Source organism: Pelophylax lessonae, assembly GCF_965119305.1.
Source record: "Pelophylax lessonae genome assembly, chromosome: 5".
In the NCBI taxonomy this organism is placed as follows: domain Eukaryota; kingdom Metazoa; phylum Chordata; class Amphibia; order Anura; family Ranidae; genus Pelophylax; species Pelophylax lessonae.
The window spans coordinates 562,783,960-562,806,850 of record NC_138772.1 but is presented as its reverse complement, the minus strand read 5'-3'; the positions used below and the strand labels follow the sequence as shown (position 1 = coordinate 562,806,850).

General features: G+C 47.9%; 1 protein-coding gene across 1 annotated transcript in view; it reads left to right on the top strand.

Annotated features, from left to right (window-relative positions):
- The window catches only part of LOC309555991 (tyrosinase-like), a gene marked incomplete at its 5' end in the record, with an annotated part of 36,241 nt that extends 16,049 nt beyond the window's left edge, over positions 1-20,192 (top strand). Inside the window, 4 exons of the mRNA XM_082258244.1 lie at positions 1,834-2,625; positions 13,460-13,673; positions 17,164-17,302; positions 19,811-20,192. Of these exons, the coding sequence (XP_082114370.1) occupies positions 1,834-2,625; positions 13,460-13,673; positions 17,164-17,302; positions 19,811-20,018 (1,353 nt within the window). The 3' untranslated portion in view covers positions 20,019-20,192. The remainder of the gene's footprint in view (positions 1-1,833; positions 2,626-13,459; positions 13,674-17,163; positions 17,303-19,810) is intronic.
- Positions 20,193-22,891: the final 2,699 nt, after the last annotated feature.

Below are 22,891 nucleotides of genomic sequence, written 5' to 3'. Positions count from 1 at the left end.
TATTTTTGTTTTTATACATTTTTATTAATATCAGATTTAGCGCATTATTGCGATTTTAGTCTTTGGTTTTGCATGGCTTATTCTCGCTCCATCTGCAGTGAAGTGACTTTCGGATATGCAATTCGCAGACAATTGCGGTCTGTTTATCCACTTAAGCCCCGGAAGATTTTACCCCCATTCCGACCAGGGGGTATTTTGCGATTCGGCACTGTGTGACTTTAACGGACAATTGCGCGGTCGTGCGACGCTGTACCTAAACGAATTTGGCGTCCTTTTTTTCCCACAAATAGAGATTTCTTTTGGTGGTATTTGATCACCTGTGCGATTTTTTGATCACGCGCTATAAACAAAAAAAGAGCGTCAATTTTGCAAAAATAGCAATATTTTTCACATTTTTTTATATGAAATTCCCCCCAAAAAAAATGTAAAAATCAAAATTTTTTAAAATTTTCGGCCAATTTGTTTTATGCTACCTATGTTTGGTAAAAAAAAATCGCAAAAAGCGTATTTTGATTGGTTTGCGCAAAAGTTATCGCGTTTACTAACAAAGGGAAAGATTTTTGTCATTTTTGTTGTTTTTTTTTAACGCGTAATGGCGGCGATCTGCGATTTTTTTTGCGGTACTGCGACATTGCGGCGGACAGATCGGACCCTTGACTGACATTTTTGACACTTTTGGGGTTACCAGTGACATTTCTACAGTAATCAGTGCTATATATATGCACTGTTACTGTAAAAATACACTGGTAGTGAAGGGGTTAACTTTATTTGGGAGGGAGGGGCTGTGTGTATCCCTAGGGGCGTGCTTTCTACTGTGATTGGCTGTGGCTTCAGCTGTAAGGACACTGATCAACGGATCTACATAGTAGATCCATGTGATCAGTGTCTTTGCAGCGAGGAGAATGACAGGCAGCTTGTTTACACAAGCTGCCTGACATTCTCCCTCTCCCCCGCCGATCGCCGAGTGACCGGCGGACATCGGGTCCGCTGGTCACACGCGCGGGGGGGTCCGTGACCACGTGGGAGCGGGAGCGCGCCTCCGGGGGCGCGCGCTCGCTCCCTAGACCCTCACAAGCAAGCAACGTAGCCCTACGTTAGTTTGCCTGTGAGGGGCTGACCGCCGACGTAGATAGTCGTGCGGCGGTCGGCAAGTGGTTATATAGAACACTTACCTATGGTTTGTGCTATACCTCGAGAAATGGTAATCTTGCTTTCACTTTCATTATTGAGCTACACATCACATTGCATTGATTGTTTTAAGTTCGTATTTTATGTAGAGTTATCTTTTTGTGTCATTTTAAATTTGATCATATATTGTGAATACATGTCTTGTGAATAAATATTCTTATATATATTCCTTACTGTAGACTGTACTCACTAAGATTGGTATATGCTTTTAAAAAGAAATTAATCAATTAAAAATAATTTGCTACATATTGATTTGTGGAAATAAGTGGAGATTCTCCTTCCTCACAGATCTTTGCATATTGACATAAATAGACACTGTTATATTCAGAGCAGTATAAACATTCTGACATAATGGAGGAACAGCGAGATAATATTATTAAATATTCTTACAATGTACTTTAATATTTATCATGAAAGGATATTTCGATATGGTACAGAGTTATGTTTTCTATGCAATATTAAAGTATGCTAAGAATTCCCATACTAATGGCAAGTCTGGGAATGTGCATGGTTCCTTTATGGTTGAGTCCCCAAATAAACTTCTTGATACCAATAATATATGTGGAAGAATACAAAATGGTAGAATACTGAAATAATACAGCCATTCTTCTGTTAAACCTTCTAATATCTGTCCCCCACCCATAGGGCGCCATGCTGAATTTTCTCGTCTTCCTGTCTCTCTGCCTCTCTGCTGTGGACGGCCAGTTCCCACGAGTCTGCTCTACGGAAGCCGCCTTTCACACCAAGACGTGTTGTCCACTTTGGAAGGACAAAAGCCCGTGCGGTTCTTTGTCAGGCCGAGGAAGATGTAGAAACTGGTCGACTTTACATGGAAATAAGATTCCCATGAATAGCGATGATCGTCTGGACTGGCCAAGGTACTACTATGAAAATACGTGTGAGTGCCATGGAAACTACAGTGGCTTTGACTGTGGAGACTGTAAATATGGCCATCATGGAGAGAAATGTGACCGAAAAAAAGTGGTGGTTCGGAGGGAGCTCCGGGAACTGACCTTTCTAGAGCAGAAAAGATTATTCAGTTACTTGGCTCTAGCAAAGACCACCAAATGTCACGACTTTGTTATCCTGAGCACCGGAGACCGGTTCCACCAGCAGACTTACCGCTTTGTAGATGCCTCTCTGTATGATGTCTTTGCATGGATGCATTATTATTCCATGAAACCTATCCTTGTAAACGGTACATTCAACCCTAATAGAAACTTTGCCCATCAAGGACCAGTATTTCCAGGCTGGCATCGCCTAAATCTCCTCTTCCTGGAGAGACAAATTCAGCTGATGACGGGAGATGAAGATTTCGCTATTCCATACTATGACTGGCGGGGAGAGAAGAACTGCTCCATCTGTACAGATGAACTACTGGGAACCAATGATGCTCAGGCTGTACTGAGTCCATATTCACACTTCTCTTTCTGGAAGGTAAGTCATATCTTCAACTTTATGACCCTCCAACGTACGTTGGCTCAATCCCCTGGACCAAAATACAGTAAATCTTTAAACTTTAGCAATTAAACTTTTGGGTATTATTGGCTACATCCAGTCTTTTTAAAAACTCTAATATTGCTTTTGCCATTACTAGTTGATGTTGTAGAGCATTTCACAGCTTAAACACTGTTACTGTAAAGAACACCTTCCTAATCTAACAGGAAAATCTTCTTTCATGAAAAATCCTTTCTAATCTGATGGGAAACTCTTCTTTCATATAGAACCCTTCCTATTCTAATGGGAAACTCTTCGTTCCTAAAGAACCCTTCCTAATCTGATAGTAAACTCTTCTTGCATATAGAGCCCTTCCTAATCTGAAGGGGAACTCTTCCTGACAGACCATGTTCTATTATTATATGCCCTTCTAAATGGTTGTTTTACTTTCAGATTGGTTCCTTGAACCAAAATTGGTCCCTTCCTCATTACTGTGTCCACACATATAAAGAAATCTATTGGGGAATGTGTTTCCCCTGTATAGATACTCACTATGGACACTTTTGCGGGTAGGTGCTCCTTTTTTATCCTGAGATTCCTCCTCAGCTCTACATTCAACCCTAATTTTTATTTGTTCCTCTATATGGTGCACCTGGTGTGACGTGTGATTGTTTATTGGATACATACAAACCTGTTTCTTCTTTATGGGTGAATAATAGAGCGTGTCCCCACATTCGCTACACTTCCCAGTAGGCATGTCGGGTTACCTTGGGGGTCTGTGTGAGCCAGCGAGTTTGAGCACGTTGGTGATGGTAATACACCACTTACCTAAATGGAATTATATATGTTTACTATATTCTACTCTGTATAGAATGACTAGAAGAGCTCCTGAAAAAGTGCTAGGTTGGGAAACATGTAGAAGCTTGGACTCTGGTCCGTAGAGTTGGCTATCCAAACCTGTAACGTCCACTGTAGGGGGTTTTCCCCACCCTATGGTTCAGTTTGGGTAATTGCAATATTTTCCAATTGATCTTAATACTGTTATTATGTATTTTTCTTTTTTGTATATATTGTAACTATGCGGGATCCGGGCGATGGGCTGGATATATAGATCCAGTGGTCACCCCAGCCGGCCAGCGAGCACGCATATACCCCAGCTCCGCGCTAGGTCGGCCGCGACATAGTCCCACCGAACGGGGACTGGCCCTGCGAGTTATACATCTCGCCAGGTTGCACACGACTGGGTCTAGGCTCAAGTCGCAGCGTTCCTTTTGGCCAACCGCCACCCCCCCCTCACTTTGGTGGAGAGGGGCTTTGTCAGGAGATGCCACTCATCTGTTCCAGGTATGGTGAGTAATTGTTCCCCCCTCTTCCCTGGTGCGTTTTGGGGTGGACACGGGCCCCTCCTTAGGCAGATCAGAACCCTGGGTTTCACCTCTGTCCTGTCACGCACCCCCCCTTTCCTGTACCTCCTCCCCTCACTTACTGGGGCTGTGGGGCTGTGGGGCGCTTGAACCTACCCCCGGGGGTTGGGACCAAGCGTTAGGCCGGCAGAGGGGGCGGGGGGGGGGTGCTCTGCCGGCGACTGGACGATAGATCGTGCCGGGGGGGACTTACCTGTCACTATCGGGTCCCCCATCCTGTTGATACCGTCCAGGAGGCTGGGGGGTGCCTCTTGAGGGTCCCCAGAAGCTCAGCAGGCCACCATTTTCTTGTAGCCTATGTGCTGAGAAAGATCGGCAGCCATGTTGGCACACCCGGCGGCAATATTGCGGTGGATTCCCATTGAAAATCACTGGCGGTCATGTTTTTGCATTCACTAGAGGCGTTTTTTTTTTTTTGGCGGTGGAGTTCCTCCTTTTTACCTAGTGCTGGAAGAAGGAAAATTCCCCTGGTGATGGGACTTTAAAGGCACTTGTAAAAATAACAGTAATGATAGTGCTTACACTCAGGTTTCCTCCTGATCTCAGATTGCTACAGACACCTGCTGTACAGATATCCTGGGCCATCTCTGGTGTGGGTGGTGAGTCTGGGGGGGTCTCTCTCTCTCTGCTGGGGGTCTTTAGTGCTTGTGCCTGACCTTTTGAGGGTGCTATAGCGTGGTGGGACATTTTTTTTTTAAATGTTTTTTTTTGTAATTCTTCTGCAGAGTTCCCCTGCTGCGACATGGACTCTGTGGAACACATTTCCCCACCTGACCCTCTCTCGGAGGTCCTCCGGATCCCAGCCATCCATAGATGCACTGTCAGCGGTCTTGGAATCCTTTTTGTACCGGGTGGAGGTGGCCTTTAGGGGGCGAGGTGCTTAAAAACGCCCCCCGCTTACCCCTGCCTTTACTGATGGGTCAGATTCTGATTCTGGTTCAGCCACTGCAGTCTGTGCAGTGCACTGTGTGGCCTGCCGGGTCTACAACCTTGTCCCCTGTCTTGGATAGTGAGGATGACACTTCTCCCTCCGCCCCTGCGCAAGAAAAGGCGCTGGTGGACGCACTGGTTGTTTCCGTGCGTGAGACCCTAAAAATGGAGGACGCAGCTGCGACTGAGGCGCAGGTGACTTTTGGCACTCACAAGCCATCCAGAGAGGCAAAGGTTTTTTCCCTTTCCCACGTATTTTGACAATATGGTCAAAAAAAGAATGGAACTACCCCAAGGTTCCCCCCTGGGGTGCCCAAGCGGATTGCTAGACGCTACCCTTTTGAGGAGTCCCTTATAAAACAGTGGACTGTGCCACCTATGGTGGACCCTCCAGTCTCCAGACTGAATAAAGCTACCATGATTCCAGTGGAGGATTCCCCGTACTAGAAAGGCGGAGTCTTTGGCCCGCAATATGTACTCCCTGGCGGGGTCTGCACTAAGACCAGTGTTTACTATTGCCCTTGTATCACAAACCTTGAATGAATGGGCTAAATTATTACGCCATGACATGGAGGGCAGTGGCGGCCGGCCGATAGGGGGCGCAGGGGCGCCGCCCCCCAAAAAAAAGAAGAAGAAAAAAAAAAGATTAAATTTAAAAAAAAAATTACAATTTTTGCCCACTAGGGGCGTCGGACTTAGTGCTGGGTATGGGGGGGGGTGGGGTTTTTGACCCCACCCTCCACTGGCAGAGGCGCCGATTGGCGCTCTTCTGGGGGTCATCGGGGCGCAGAGCAATACGCCCCGACACTCCCCACTTTACTGATGTCCGGTCTGTGATTGGTCCAGACTCCAGCCTGGACCAATCACAGGAGGACATAGACCTGGTGACGTGGCCCATGGGGGCGGTGCACCGCCCCGGCGTCACGATCACCTTCCGTTCCCGCCCTGCACAGAGAGAGGACACAGGACAGGAGTCTCCAGTCACCGCCGCCGAGGACGAAGCCGGGAGCCGGGAGGACCGAGGAGTCCCCACTGCCAGTCGCCGCCACGCTGGAGAAGCCGCCGCTGAAAGGGAGCCCGGAGCAGAGAGCAGTACCGAGGAGCCTGGAGGTGAAGAAGTGACAGGATGTGATCCTCCGGCAGAGCGCAGACTTCGGATCGTGCAGAGATAATCTGCGATCAGATCTCTGAGTCTGATCGCAGATTATCTCTGCACGATCCGACCAATTATTCACAACGTGAGGCCGCCCGCCCGCTGCAGCTGCTGGCACAGAATAACTGGAAGTCTGCACTCTGCTGCAGGAGGATCACATCCTGTCACTTCTTCACCTCCAGGGATTGGCAAAAGAGGAGCTGCCTGCAGTGCCCGGAGAAGTCGGGGTGTCCAGTGTCGGCGTGTCACCCCCTCATGGCCTGAACCTACGGGGGGAGCACCATGTGGGGGAGCTGTCCCTCCGGACCCAGGAGCGACGTGTCTCCCGTCTTCAGCAGCCCGCAGCACAGCAGTCGGTCCGGTCGAGTGAGCCAGCCCAAGAGCAGGTAAGTGACATGACCTGTGACATGCCTGTACCATGACCTGTGACATGACCTGTGACATGCCTGTACCATGACCTGTGACATGACCTGTGACATGCCTTACATAGTTACATAGTAGGTGAGGTTGAATAAAGACAATAGTCCATCCAGTTCAACCTGTGTAGGTGTGTGTGGCTGTAATCTAATTCTTCTAATTCTGCCTGTACCATGACCTGTGACATGACCTGTGACATGCCTGTGACATGACCTGTGACATGCCTTACATAGTTACATAGTAGGTGAGGTTGAATAAAGACAATAGTCCATCCAGTTCAACCTGTGTAGGTGTGTGTGGCTGTAATCTAATTCTTCTAATTCTGCCTGTACCATGACCTGTGACATGACCTGTGACATGCCTGTGACATGACCTGTGACATGCCTGTACCATGACCTGTGACATGACCTGTGACATGCCTGTACCATGGCCTGTGACATGACCTGTGACATGACCTGTGACCTGACCTGTGCCATGACCTGTGACATGCCTGTACCATGACCTGTGACATGCCTGTGACATGACTTTGACATGACCTGTGACATGACTGTGACATGACCTGTGACATGACCTGTGACATGACTGTGACATGACCTGTGACATGCCTGTGCCATGACCTGTGACATGACTGTGACATGACCTGTGACATGACTGTGACATGACCTGTGCCATGACCTGTGTCATGACCTGTGACATGCCTGTACCATGACCTGTGCCATGACCTGTGACATGCCCTTACCATGACCTGTGACATGCCTATACCATCATCTGTCACATGCCTATACCATCACCTGTGACATGCCTGTACCATCACCTGTGCCATGCCCTTACCATGACCTATGCCATGCCCTTACCATGACCTGTGACATGCCTGTACCATGACCTGTGACATGCCTGTACCATCGCCTGTGACATGCCTATACCATCACCTGTGACATGCCTATACCATCATCTGTGCCATGCCTGTACCATGACCTCAAAGTCACGCAATTTTTTACCGCGTTTTTTTTACCTATTACATTTTTCTTTTTGCGCCCCCCCCCCCCCAAAATTTTGAGCACCAGCCGCCACTGATGGAGGGGGTACAACTTCCCTCTGCCTTTGCGGAGCTGACAGACCAGATGATTTAGGAGCTGCAATTTCTTTGGAATGCCTCGCTGGATGCGGCTCCACTATTGCCCTGACTGTCGGTTTCGGCCGTGGTCATCCAGCGTATACTTTGGTTAAAATGCTGGTCTGCAGATCAGACCTCAAAGAAGACCTTGTCTGATCTACTTTTCAAGGTGATTGCCTGTTTGGGGCTACCCCCGATGACATTATCAAAGGTCTTACAGAGGGTAAGAGTACCTTTCTCCCAGAGGCTAACAAGGGTAAGGACCCTTCAGCACATAAAAGGTTTTTTCGTCCCTCAGGGTCAATTGATAAGGGATCAAAGTCTTTCAAGGCTTTCGGGGGCTCCAAGCGACCCTGGTCTGGAAAACAGAAGTCGGGTTTCTTCAGACCTGCGGATAAGACCCCTCAAACAGGGAAAATCCTTCCTCCCCATATATTGGACAGTGATCACCATAGATGCCAGTCTGTCCGGGTGGGGAGGTATTCTCTGCAAGCTTTCTACTCAAGAAGTTTGGTCCCTGGAAGAATCCAGGTTACCGATCAATCAATTCTGGAGTTGAGAGCGATCAGGCTTTGCCTAGTCCACTGGACGGAGTACCTTTAGGGCTGTCCAGTGTGCATTCAATCAGACAATGCCACGGCCGTAGCTTATATCAATCACCAAGGGGGCACCAGAAGTTTCCTTGCAGCCTTGGAGGTGGCAGGCATCCTTCGGTGGGCGGAACGCTTTGTCCCGGCTCTCGCCGCCATTCACATTCCAGGAGTAGAAAATTGGCAGGTGGATTACCTCAGTTGGCAGACCTTGGCTTCAGGGGAATTGTCTCTCCATCTGGAGGTGTTCCAGCAGCTGTGCTTTTGTTGGGGCACTCCAGACGTAGATCTGTTGGCATCTTGGATCAACAGGAAAGTGCAGAGGTTTGTGGCCCGCTCTTGGGACCCTCTGGCAGATGCCACAGACGTGCTGGTGGCTCCGTTGGGTCAGTATCAGCTGATTTATGCCTTTCCTCTGGTCAAGTTGCTGCCAAAACGTCTTCGCAGGATCGAGGTGGAAAGGGATTCCAGTCATCCTTGTGGCTCCTGACTGGTCTTGCCGAGCTTGGTACGCCGACTTTGTCAGGCTAGTCGCAGACGTTCCTTGGAGACTTCCTTTCAGGGAGGATCTGCTGTCTCAAGGACCAATCTTCCATCTTGCTTTACAGTCGCTGTCTTTGACACCTTGGCTGTTGAAAGCCAGATACTGAAGGACAGGGGATTGTCTGCTGCGGTGATCCCCACTCTGCATAAAGCGAGAAAAGCGACTTCTAGAAAGATCTATTATTGTTCGTGGAAGTCGTATATTGTGTGGTGTGAGTCTCTTGGGGTTCCCCCTCGCTCTTACTCGGTGGCTCGGATCTTGGTGGCTTTCCTTCAACGGGGAGTTGATCAAAAATTGACCCTGAGTACTATCAAGGCTCAAGTTTCGGTCTTGGCAATTTTCTTCCAAAGGCTATTAGCCTCCCATTCCCTGGTGCGTAGCTTTATCCAATGGATGCGACACTTGGCTCCTCCAGTGCAATCTCCGTTGGCACCTTGGGAATCTTAATTTGGTGCTGTCGGCTCTCCAGAAACCTCCCTTTGAAAATATTCAGGAGATTCCCCTGCTTACCTTTTCTCAGAAGGTGGCCTTCTTGGTGGCTATTACTTCTGCATGCAGGGTGTCAGAACTGGCGGCATTGTCCTGTCGTTCTCCCTATCTGGTGGTTCACAGGGATAAAGTGGTGCTTCGTCTGGATCCGTCCTTCCGAAGGTGGTTTCCAGTTTCCACTTAAATGAGGACATTGTGTTACCCTCCTTGTGTCCAAAGCCTAAACATCCAAAGGAATTTGCACTGCATACTTTGGATGTGGTTCAGGCAATCAGGCAATAAGGCAAGTAGTGCTTCCTGGGCCATTCGCCATCGGTCATCTGTCGTTCAGGTTTGCAAGGCAGCTACCTGGTCGTCTGTTCATACCTTCACAAAGTTTTATAAGGTGGATGTGCTGGCATCTGCAGATGCCTCCTTTGGCTGCAAAGTTTTGCAGGCTGCTGTTAAAGGGTGTTTTTGGTCTCCCTTGAGGGTGTTTAATGTTGTTTTCAGGTGTGCCCCATCTTGTTGTTCTGATGAGTCCTATGTTGCCTGGTTGGCCGTGTTTCAGCCTTGGGGAATTATTTTGCTGTTCCCACCCCTCATGGTTTATGGTACTGCTTTGGGACGTCCCTACTGATATGAAAAACAGAAACTGCGTCCGTCAATGAATGATAGAGAAAATTGGATTTTTTCTTACCGTAAAATCCATTTCTCTGAAGTCCATTGACGGACGCAGTACCCGCCCCTCTATTTTGAGTTGGGTTGGTATTGTTTTCTCTGACACTGCTTTGTTACAAAACTGACATCCTATAGCAGAGAGGGGGAGTGTACCTCCTGGGACCGCCCATAGGCGTAGCCAGAACTTTCTTCTGCCTAGTGTCCTACTCCTGTAGGGGGCAGTATAACCCTACTGTTATGAAGAACAGAGACTGCGTCCGTCAATGAACTTCAGAGAAAAGGATTTTACGGTAAGACAAAAATCTTCTTTCCTAAAGAACTCTTCCTAATCTGATGGGAAACTCTTCTTTCAATAAGAAACCTTTCTAATCTGATGGGAAACTCTTCTTTCCTAAAGAATCCTTCCGAATCTGATGGGAAGCTCTTCTTTCATAGAGAACCCTTCCTAATCTGATGGGAAACTCTTCTTTCAATAAGAAACCTTTCTAATCTGATGGGGAATTCTTCTTTCATAGAGAACCCTTCCTAATCTGATGGGAAACTCTTCTTTCATAGAGAACCCTTCCTAATCTTATGGGAAACTCTTCTTTCATGAAGAACCCTTCCTAATCTTATGGGAAACTCTTCTTTCAATAAGAAACCTTTCTAATCTGATGGGAAACTCTTCTTTTATAGAAAACCCTTCCTAATCTGATGGGAAACTCTTCTTTCAATAAGAAACCTTTATAATCTGATGGGAAACTCTTCTTTCATAGAGAACTCTTCCTAATCTGATGGGAAACTCTTCTTTCATAGAGAACCCTTCCTAATCTGATGGGAAACTCTTCTTTCATAGAGAACCCCTCCTAATCTGATGGGAAACTCTTCTTTCATAGAGAACCCCTCCTAATCTGATGGGAAACTCTTCTTTCATAGAGAACCCCTCCTAATCTGATGGGAAACTCTTCTTTCATAGAGAACTCTTCCTAATCTGATGGGAAACTCTTCTTTCCTAAAGAACCCTTTCTAATCTGATGGGAAACTCTTCTTTCAAGAAGAAACCTTCCTAATCTGATGGAAAACTCTTCTTTCCTAATGAACCCTTCCTAATCTGATGGGAAACTTTTCTTTCATGAAGAACCCTTTCTAATCTGATGGGAAACTCTTCGTTCTTAAAGAATACTTCCCAATCTGATGGGAAGCTCTTCTTTCATAGAGAACCCTTCCTAATCTTATGGGAAACTCTTCTTTCAATAAGAACCCTTCCTAATCTGATGGGAAACTCTTCTTTCAAGAAAAAACCTTCCCAATCTGATGGGAAACTCTTCTCTTATGCACACCCTTAGCATGTCCCTTGTAAAGTCTTTGGATGAAAAGTATATTTGGCAAATCTTTATATTGGCCGTTTCCATCCCTAATAATTTATTTGCCGATCTCTGAACCCCTCCTGATCTCCTGGGTCTCTATCCAGATCTGGAGCCGTTTCCTATCTGTGGTCTCACAATGGATTTATATGGTGTTTCAGATCATTGGCTTCTCCACATGCAAGGATTTTGGTTGTCTTTGCTACTTGGCATTGAGTGTTTCTGCTTTGGTTATTGCTTGTCAACATTTCCAAATCCTTCCCAATTAGGGTTGCCACCTCATCCCTTTAATCCAGGACACATATTAATTACACAGGTTCTGTGGCTGATTAAGGTGGTAATTAAACTCACTTGGTGCCTGATGTGCATTATATCAGCCTCAGAACCTGTGTAATTAATATGTGTCCTGGATTAAAGGGATGAGATGGCAACCCTATTCCCAATCTCTGTTGTCTCTACTGTAATCGATTGATGGTGTGACGTAATTCTCCTGGCCTAGGGACACCGCCTTACATCAGCTTTACATCATATCAATGTAATATATCGCCATTTTGCAGAAAATTTTAATCAGAAAATATGTCACTGTTGCTATGAATGTCATTCTCTAGATCGTTAATAAAAATATTGAAAAGCACTGGCCCAGCACCAATTCCTGTGGCAGGGGAGGACTGGGCCAGGGGGCAGGGGTGCAATTGCCCCCCGGGCCGCTCTGATGCCCCATAAAAAAGGCTGCACAGCTTCTGCCACAGACATTTCTAAAGGATTCCTGGTGAAGAGAATTAAAAAGTCCCCACCACTGACCTACTGAGTGTGGGATGAAAACAAGGACAGAGGGCAAGCCTCCCCTCCTCCCATAGCATGGATGGTGTAAACTGTGTCTGAGCAGAGGCCGGTTCCATGTCCCACTGGAGATTCTCCTCCCCCGGCCAGTCCAGATCGAGCTGTCCCAGCTCCCTCAACCGCCCCCTGCTGGCCAGGTCAGGACCCCGGATCGACCGATGATTAGAGAGTACCTGGAGTGGAGCTTCAGCCTGGAATGGGGGTTAGTGGGAGTGAAGCTGATTCGCTACACCATGGGCTTCTGGTTTGTACTTGCCCCCTGGGCCGAAGCTTGCCAGTCAGCCCCTGTCCTGTGGTACACCACTGCTGACCTTTACCAATTTTACACCATGGCTGGGTAACAAACCACCATTGTCTTCTGTAACCAGCTTGTTACCCATATACTAACATTATTCCCAATCATTTCATCCAAAGCTTCTGCACTGACTATTCTGATTAGGCGGGCAGCTGGATCCCACTGGATACCATAGAGAGGTGCACACCAAGTGCGGGAGAGAGCTGGAAGCAGCTTGGGTTAGATGGAGGGGCAACAGCTAAGCAGCCATAGGAGTGCTGGTGACTGTGAGTGGGGTGAGAGAGAGCCCAAGGGTCCACTTTGGTAATTTCCATTCCTTATTAGGTTATACTTCATGGTTCACCATGACTGTGATGCAGGGCAGAGATTTGGTGATGGGTAATACCAGGGACCTCAAGAACACTCTGGAACCCAAACAAATGGCTTTTTAGCATCAACCCAAAGGAGGCAAGGATATAAGGCTGAATGTGGGGGTGTCCATGGGTTTAGGAGCATAATGTCCTTATGTATGGTCCATGTGTATTGTATCTTCTTTCCTTTATTTGGTACTATAAAGTTTGGAATAGGAAGTGATTCATAAATGTAAAATGTATGTATAGCCAATCCTTTTCTTTCACAATGTTGTAGTTTTGGGTGGAATAGGAATGCATTGAAAACCCTTTCAGGTCATGTTGTGCTGTGTGTGTACCATTGGGGAGATTTCCATTCACTTCTTATCATGGAGATACGACAGGAAGTTAGAGAAAATCTCCCAACATGGGCGGAGTTCCTCTCTTGAACAAGTGATTACACTTACCTCCTGTTCTGGGGAATACCTTCAGGTGACCCAATAATGTCTTCTCCAGTGATAGTAGTCACCAGTACCCATATAGAGGGATAAATCTCCTCAATGGGGACACATTCACGCAGAGTCTAACTTTTCCACACTCTATTCAAAACTAAAAAACGTATTTTCCATACACGCACTTTGAATGAAATAAAGCGCATTGATCTCAATCATGTCTGCCATGTTTTCCGTGTCTTCTTTTGTTGAAGGCTATTTGCAGTGGCTTTGATTTCCCTGATGAATACTGTCCTTTGGCTGATGAAGAATATAAATTGGAAAGACTACATCGGAAACCGGGAACCACGCCCTACGCGCCCAACCTGCCCACCTACGAGGATGTAGACAATGCGCTGAAGCTGGAAGAACTGGATACTCCTCCCTTTAATGAGACATCAAGGCGCAGCTTCCGGAATTCCCTGGAAGGTATGGACAATATCTCTTGGGGGTTATACTGTATATCAGGTCTGCACAGTATAATAGATAATGGTGGTGGAAGCCGAGAAATTTTAATGGTCGGCAAAAGTGAACTCTCACCAAAACGGACCCATGAGAGCTCCATGGGTAGTCAGATGTTCACAGACTCCAATGTCTGTCAGGCTACCTTCGATGTGTCAAGTTTAGGTCCAGAAAAGTATTTTTTCCATTTTCTTTCCAGAATGGAGGGATTCGAAGATAGGGGGTGTAAACAGACACAAGTCCTTTTATATAAGCCTGTCCCTTGTCCCTTGGGATGCACAGAAAAACTGACATCGAAATGCCTATCTGAAAGGAACCTAAAGCTGGCCATAAAGGAGTCCATCTTTTTCCGTTCAACCAGCTGGTTGAACACAAAATAACCCAATTAACCCACCCACACATTTGATGTGGATGGGGGAATCCTCCCGTTGTGTCATAGTAGACAGACGTTTAGTCCCATATTTGTGCACCAATGTTGGACCTTTCAGTGGGTTGCAGTATACCACAAATATTGGTACTATTTAATTGCATGCCACAAGCATTTTGGTGCAAACCAATATATTGGCCCCGTCCCTTTATCTATCCAACAGGGAGCAGAGGTTGGTGTGGTGATAGGTGGGCAGGATGCAGTTTCCTATTTTCACCCTGGGCACTGGATGACCTTGTCCTGGCACCGTGTCACCTTCTTCCCCACCACTGTCAGCCAGCAGGAGGAGCAGCTGAGCACTCCTGTGCCCTCTCTTCTAAGTCTTCCTTTCCCCTCTGTGGACATTAGCAGAGCTGCTGGCTTTGCTGATGGAGTGGCTCCGTGTGCGCTCGATCTCCCTCATCTGCCCCGCTGGGATCTGAGTAAACCGCGGGCTGTGTGTGTAGCAGTGGCCTCTCATCTCCAGCTTCCCTGCTGTGTGAGTGTCAGAGTGAGCTGTGTGTGCAGCAGTCGCCTCTCACCCCCAGCTTCCCTGCTGTGTGAGTGTCAGAGTGGGCTGTGTGTGCCGCAGTTGCCTCTCACCCCCAGCTTCCCTGGTGTGTGAGTGTCAGAGTGGGCTGTGTGTGCAGCAGTCACCTCTTACCCCCAGCTTCCCTGGTGTGTGAGTGTCAGAGTGGGCTGTGTGTGCAGCAGTCACCTCTCACCCCCAGCTTCCCTGCTGTGTGTGTCAGAGTGGGCTGTGTGTGCAGCAGTCACCTCTCACCCCCAGCTTCCCTGCTGTGTGAGTGTCAGAGTGGGCTGTGTGTGCAGCAGTCACCTCTCACCCCCAGCTTCCCTGCTGTGTGAGTGTCAGAGTGGGCTGTGTGTGCAGCAGTCGCCTCTCATCTCCAGCTTCCCTGCTGTGTGAGTGTCAGAGTGAGCTGTGTGTGCAGCAGTCGCCTCTCACCCCCAGCTTCCCTGCTGTGTGAGTGTCAGAGTGGGCTGTGTGTGCCGCAGTTGCCTCTCACCCCCAGCTTCCCTGGTGTGTGAGTGTCAGAGTGGGCTGTGTGTGCAGCAGTCACCTCTTACCCCCAGCTTCCCTGGTGTGTGAGTGTCAGAGTGGGCTGTGTGTGCAGCAGTCGTCTATCACCCCCAGCTTCCCTGCTGTGTGAGTGTCAGAGTGGGCTGTGTATGCAGCAGTCACCTATCACCCCCAGCTTCTCTGCTGTGTGAGTGTCAGAGGGGGCTGTGTGTGCCGCAGTCGCCTCTCACCCCCAGCTTCCCTGCTGTGTGAGTGTCAGAGTGGGCTGTGTATGCAGCAGTAACCTATCACCCCCAGCTTCCCTGATGTGTGTCAGGGTGGGCTGTGTGTGCAGCAGTCGCTTCTCACCCCCAGCTTCCCTGCTGTGTGTCAGAGTGGGCTGTGTGTGCAGCAGTCACCTCTCACCCCCAGCTTCCCTGCTGTGTGAGTGTCAGAGTGGGCTGTGTGTGCAGCAGTCGCCTCTCACCCCCAGCTTCTCTGCTGTGTGAGTGTCAAAGTGGACTGTGTGTGCAGCAGTCGCTCTCACCCCAAGCTTCCCTGCTGTGTGAGTGTCAGAGTGGGCTGTGTATGCAGCAGTCACCTATCACCCCCAGCTTCTCTGCTGTGTGAGTGTCAGAGGGGGCTGTGTGTGCCGCAGTCGCCTCTCACCCCCAGCTTCCCTGCTGTGCGAGTGTCAGAGTGGGCTGTATATGCAGCAGTCGCCTATCACCCCCAGCTTCCCTGCTGTGTGAGTGTCAGAGTGGGCTGTGTGTGCAGAAGTCACCTCTGATCTCCAGCTTCCCTGCTGTGTGAGTGTCAGAGTGGGCTGTGTGTGCAGCAGTCACATCTTACCCCCAGCTTCTCTGCTGTGTGAGTGTCAGAGTGGGCTGTATGTGCAGCAGTCACATCTTACCCCCAGCTTCCCTGCTGTGTGAGTGTCAGAGTGGGCTGTGTGTGCAGCAGTCACATCTTACCCCCAGCTTCTCTGCTGTGTGAGTGTCAGAGTGGGCTGTGTGTGAAGCAGTCACCTCTCACCCCCTGCTTCCCTGCTGTCCCTGCTCTGTGAGTGTCAGAGTGGGCTGTATATGCAGCAGTCGTCTATCACCCCCAGCTTCTCTGCTGTGTGAGTGTCAGAGTGGGCTGTATAGGCAGCAGTCGCCTATCACCCCCAGCTTCCCTGCTGTGTGAGTGTCAGAGTGAGCTGTGTGTGCAGAAGTCGCCTCTCACCCCCAAATTCCCTGCTGTGTGTGTCAGAGTGAGCTGTGTGTGCAGCAATCACCTCTCACCCTTAGCTTCCCTAACTGTATCAGAGTGGGCTGTGTGAAGCCCCCCCCCCCTCAATCCTGCTCCCCCTTCATTCTGGCAGAAGCAGCTTGAGCCAATTAACAGTGGCAGAGAGAACTTGCTGTGCAGTCGCTGAGGATCATGGGACATGTAGTCCAAAAAGGAGCACTGTGCAATGGAGGCTATGGTAAATTAGTAGAGAGTGACAGGATAGAAGCTGAGGACTGCGACACTGATAGCTCTCCTGCAGTGCTGGGACCCAAAGCTTAAGAGACCCATTGCCGTGTGTGCCAGGGAAGAGTCTGAAAAGCTGGGACTGAGCTTTGTGGGAGACCTGGCCATGAGGACCTGATAGTGAAGGCTGAGAGCTCTGGGATAACCGATCACTAAGCATATGGGACCACACTTGTTTCCGTGAGTGGTGAGCATAACTGACAAGTTTGGTAGCATACAGTTAATGCCAATAGAGACAGATACTTACCTAACAGCCCATCAGCAATCTATTGTGTACAGCATTAAAGGAACAGCTTCTTGTGCACCGCCTTACGGAAGGGCCCCAATGATAGCTGGCTAATATTGACAATTAAACACCAGCAGTTACACTGCAGCCGTTTCCAGCCTTGGAATTGTGATGTCTTTAAATCTAAATAACTTTGTAACAATGTAGTTATGTAAGCTTTATTTGTTGACAATCTAATGGGCTCTCAAGATACAATGTACTTACAGACATTGTACCTATTTTTTAGGATTCTTATCACCAGATGGGGTGACGCTGAAAAGAAGTTTACACAACCTGGTCCACATATATCTGGGAGGCACCATGTCTCAGATCCCCATCTCCAGCAATGACCCCATCTTCATCTTACATCACGGCTTTATCGATAAGTAAGTAGTAGAAGGGTCCAGGGGCCTGATATAAAGAAACTGCAAAATCAGTCATTTATAGGCACTTGCAGCCACCCTGAACACGCTTCAATCACAAAACTGACCAGCAATGGTGGCAGCAGGTACCAGCAGGGGTAGCAGCACAATAATTAGGCCCAAGCATTTTAGAATGAGCAGCCAATTCTTCCAGGGATGGGGGGGGGAGGGGAGTTGTTTGTGGGGGCAGTTGGTGGCAGGATATTTACACAGTTGACCTTCCACACTGTAATGATTGCAGTGACCCTTTACATCACAGCCCCCCATCGCATTCCCTCTTTCAGTCATGCCCCCCCTTATCTCTCCAATCACAGTGCACCCTTTTACTCTCTGCTCACTGTGCAGATCTCCAGTAACTCCCACCCCCTGCTCCCTTACATCAGAGCCCCCCTTACATCACAATCCACAGAGCCACCTTACATCAGAGTCTGCACAACCCCCCTTACATCAGAGTCCACGGAGCCCCCTTACATCAGAGTCTGCACAGCCCCCCCCTTACGTCAGATTCCACAGAGCCTCCCTTACATCACAATCCACAGAGCCACCTTGCATCAAAGTCTGCAGAGCCCCCTTACATCAGAGTCTGCACAATCCCCCTTACATCAGAGTCTGCACAATCCCCCTTACATCAGAGTCTGCACAGCCCCCCCTTTCATCAGAGTCTGCACAGCCCCTCTTACATCAGAGTCTGCACAGCCCCTCTTACATCAGAGTCTGCACAGCCTCCCTTACATCAGAGTCCACGGAGACCCTTTACATCAGAGTCTGCACAGCCCCCCCTTACATCAGAGTCTGCACAGAGCCCCCCTTACATCAGAGTCCACACAGCCCCCCTTACATCAAAGTCCATGAAGCCTTTTTACATTAGAATCTGCACAGCCCCCCTTACATCATAGTCCACAGACCTCCCCTTACATCATAGTCTGCACAGCCCCCCTTACTTCAGAGTCCACGGAGCCCCCTTACATCAGAGTCTGCACAGTCCCCCTTTTACATCAGAGTCCAAAGAGCCCCCCCCTTACATCGGATTCTGCACAGCCCCCCTTACATCAGAGTCCACAGAGCCCCCTTAGATCAGAGTCTGCACAGCCCCCCTTACATCCAAGTCCACAGAGCCTCCCTTACATCAGAATCCATACAGCCCCCTTACATCAGAATCCATACAGCCCCCTTACATCAGAGTCCACACAACCCCCTTACATCTGAGTCCATACAGCCCCCCTTTGGGTCCACAGAATTTCCACTGTAAAGGGGGAGCTCTGTGGACTCTAATGTAAAGGGGAACACTGTTTTAAGGGGGGCTCTGCTGTAAAGGAGAACCCTGATTTAAGGGGGGGGGGTTATGTAAGGGGGATTGCTGTGAACCCTGGTGTAAAGGGGAACTCTGATGAAAGGGGCCTCTGCTCAGCAAAATCCCCTTTGCATTACAGAGCACCCCTTAACCCCTTTGCACTGGTGCCTCACAGCCCTTTAAGGAGTTTCTAATGCTGGGAAGTGGGGTGGGGTTTATCATCATGTGACTGCTGTGATTGGCTGTCATGTCGGTCACATGATCGGAAAGCTTCCAATCACAAACAGCGATCAGGAGTTTTCTATTAGCCGCCAGTAACTGTGCCAGGAGTGCGCTCTCAACACACCCGTCTTTGCAGTGTGGTAGATATGCGGCTGCACAGAGCCAAGGCCCACCCCCTTAGAGTCCACATATTTGTGTACTGTTGGCTTGAAGGGGTTAAATTAGTTTATACACTTTTAGGCTGAGTGGGGGGGGGGGTTGAGCTTACTCGCCCCAGGGTGGAGGCATAGGCATAGGCTGTCAGCAGCTTTTCTCTTCTGGCTTCAAACTTCTCGCCCACACATCCCCGGGAAGTGTGGGTGGGGCAGATGCAGGAGGAGAGGGGCAGGAGGAGGAGAAGGGGGGGGGGAACACTCAGTGCTGGCTCTGAATCTGAGCTGTGTATGAGACACTAGCATTGACGCATATCGGGAGGTGAGTGGCGGCTGCAGTCTGTGTTACCCCAGCCTAGACCACAGTTGCCGCTTACCTCCTGCTGGGCAGCCTGGTCATCAACAGGCCACAGACCGGCGGTCCCGGTCCACCGGGCAAATGCACGGTCTGCCCTATGACCAGTCCAGGCCTGGGTGGTATGTTGCCTTTATCTGATGTTAGATTAAAAGGGGAGGAAAGGGTAAAATGGTCATCTACTCTACTCTGTAATCTTTAGGTGGACGTTTGCTTTAAGGTTTTGTTTTCCTGATCAACTTTTATTGCTTTCCTGAATCTTCTGTATGAATCTTCTCTTCCTCTGTATGTGGATTCCAATGCTGGCTCAGTGGTCACTCCTATCTAATGGTGGAAAACTTCTTTGTGGATTCTGGCAGCCTGGAAATAAATGATTTACGAATTAGTAAAAGTGTATTTCTCTGTAGACTACATCTGGTCCTGTAATAAAACTAGTGATGTCTTCTGTGCAGGATCTTTGAAACGTGGATAGAGAGCTACAACAAATCTCCGGATGACTACCCTGAAAACGAACAGATGGGTCAAGGACCGAACGATTGTGCAACGCCATATTTCCCTTGTTACAAAAACAAAGACTTTGTACGCCGCTCCACTGAGTTTGGCTATCAGTATTCCTCGTTCCTCAGGAAACCACCCATGGGGCGCCGGAGTTATCAATGAACAGAAGATTTAGTTCCATGTTGTATGTTTAATTGATGTCATCTACCTCTGACAGTGCTTGAAATAAACTGATATATAATGTGTCATGTGAACCACCCACTGAGACTCAGACAGGAATATCACCATCTCAACACCAACCCAATGATGGAGCCTGGAGCAATCCTCTTCATCTCCATCTTCGTCTCCATCTCAGTTTTTACCTCCATCTTTATCTTCACCACCATCTTCACCTGCATCTTCACATTCATCTTCATCTCCATCTTCCCCTCCATCTCCATCTTCACCACCATCTTCACCTGCATGTTCACATTCATCTTCATCTCCATCTTCCCCTCCATCTCCATTTTTATCTTCACCACCATCTTCACCTTTGTCTTCATCTCCATCTTCACCTCCATCTTCATTTCCATCTCCATCTCCATCTTCACCTCCATCTTCGCCTTCATCTTCATTTTCATCTTCATCTCCATCTCCATCTTCACCTCCATCTCCATCTTCATCTTCACCACCATCTTCACCTCCATCTTTGCCTTCATCTTCATCTCCACCTTCACCTCCATCTTCATTTCTATCTCCATCTCTATCTTCACCTCCATCTCCATCTTCATCTCCATCTCAGTTTTTACCTCCATCTTCATCTTCCCCACCATCTTCACCTCCACCACCATCTTCAACTTCATCTTCGCCTTCATCTCCATCTTCACCTCCATCTCCATCTTCATCTTCATCTTCACCTCCATCTTCGCCTTCATCTTCATCTCCATCTTCACCTCCATCTTCATTTCCATCTCTATCTCCATCTTCACCTCCTGTAAAGGAAACGCAACCCACACTGTGTTTGTGGGCTTCCGTCAGCATAACGATTCCTTCAGTCTTGAACATAGATATCAGATATTACAGCCACCCCCGTACAAAACTAGACGAGAATAGCTTGTATAGATCTGGAACCTTTATTGAACAATTCACACACAATATATACCACACACACAGGTCACGTGCCCGATTACATTATCGTATGCAGATGAAATTGTGTACAGAAATAAAATTAACCTGAGCTATTTACCTAGTCATCTGGACAGAAACAATAGGTGAGTTAATTAACATTTAACAGACATGCTTACCAGAAAACACATCACACCTCAATACACAGACAATAGGAAGAGACCACCAGTGACAGACTGTTCGTCTCTTACATTGAAGAACATGGAACAGAGGCCAATGTGTTTGGCTCTTTCAATTAACATGTTCAGAATCAAACAGGCCGGGAGTAGTCTTCATATATTTCTGAGATATATGGTTGATAAATATCACTGTCCCATTTGAAGTAATCCAAACCATATTCTCAGTGTCCATTAAGTAGCTGTCCATCATTTCCATGGTCACCCTGTGCCCCTAATAGACACAGGGTGACTTACACATAAGAGGGGCCTAGGGAGCTGAGAGAAGAATTTCTCAGCCTCTCAAAGGTAAGCTGGGTTCCAGGGGCCACCCAACCAAAGTGACTCCCGTCACACCTCCATCTTCATCATCTCCTCCATCTTCATCTCCATCTTCACGGTTGTGAAATGTCCATTACTTTTCTAATATGAGGAAAATTCTTCAAATTCTCCAAGAAACCAACCAAGAACAGCAATAATAGACAGACAGACACAAGTCTGGGGTAGCTGTCCATTTATTGCTGGTGGTCTGAGGACTCTAAGTTGGCCATAAACATCATTATTCTCAGATGAAATGACCGCGGTCCTCTTCTCTCTGAAATACAATCTCTGTACTTTGGTAACAGAAGAAAAATAATAAATGAATGAGTTGCAGAAGTTTATAATTTTACAATACGGACGTCTTCTGTCTCATGGCAGCAGAATTTATCAGTTCTATTCCTTTCATCCATTTCTGCTAAGTCTGACAAATCTTTCTATTTATTCCTATGTTGGGTTTGGGGCCTTCATAACATTTCACTAATACTATCATCAGGAGCAAATCTACATCTCCGGTGATACAGAAACCAATGATCCAAACCAATCCTGAGTGCCGCGCCTGCAAGGAAGACTTTGATGTTGTAGGATAAGCCTAACACATAAAATAACAGTTATGTATTCATTATGTACAAAATATTCATTAAAAAATCATGAAAATATTTTTTGATGCTACGTGTGTCAATATAGTTACATAGTAGGTGAGGTTAAATAAAGACAACAGTCCATCCAGTTCAGCCTGTGTAGGTGTGTGTGTCAGTGACGATATTCATTTCCCATATCCCTGAATATTGTGTTCTTTGAGATGCACGTCCAATAGTCTTTTAAAAGTATTGATACTCCCTGCTGATACCACCAATTGTGGAAGAGAGTTCCACATTCTTACCGCCCTGACAGTGAAAAACCCCCTACATAGCTTAACCCCATTAAGCCCTGGAGGATTTTCCTGCTTAACGTCCAGGCCACTTTTTGCAACTTGGCACTGTGCGACTTTAACTGACAATTTTGCGGTAATGCAACGCTGTACCCATACAAAATTTACGTCCTTTTTTTCCTCACAAGCAGAGCTTTCTTTTGGTGGTATTTGATCACCTCTGCGCTTTTCATTTTTTGTGATATTAATTAAAAAAGAGCGAAAATTTAGCAAAAAAAATTACATTTTCTACTTTGACAGTTAACCTTCTTAGCGGTATTCCTGAGCTACACTCGGGGTACCACCAGAAGCATCGCTGGATCCTGGTAGAGGGGTTACTTACCTTGTCACCGGGATCCAGCGATGTGTCCCGGTGGTGTCTGGCGGCGGTTCTTCCTCCCGATGCTCTCTGTGCCCCGGCTTCCGTCTCCTGCGACGTGACGTTCGCAGGGGGGGGTGGAACCGGCGGCAAATTCAAATGTAAAACA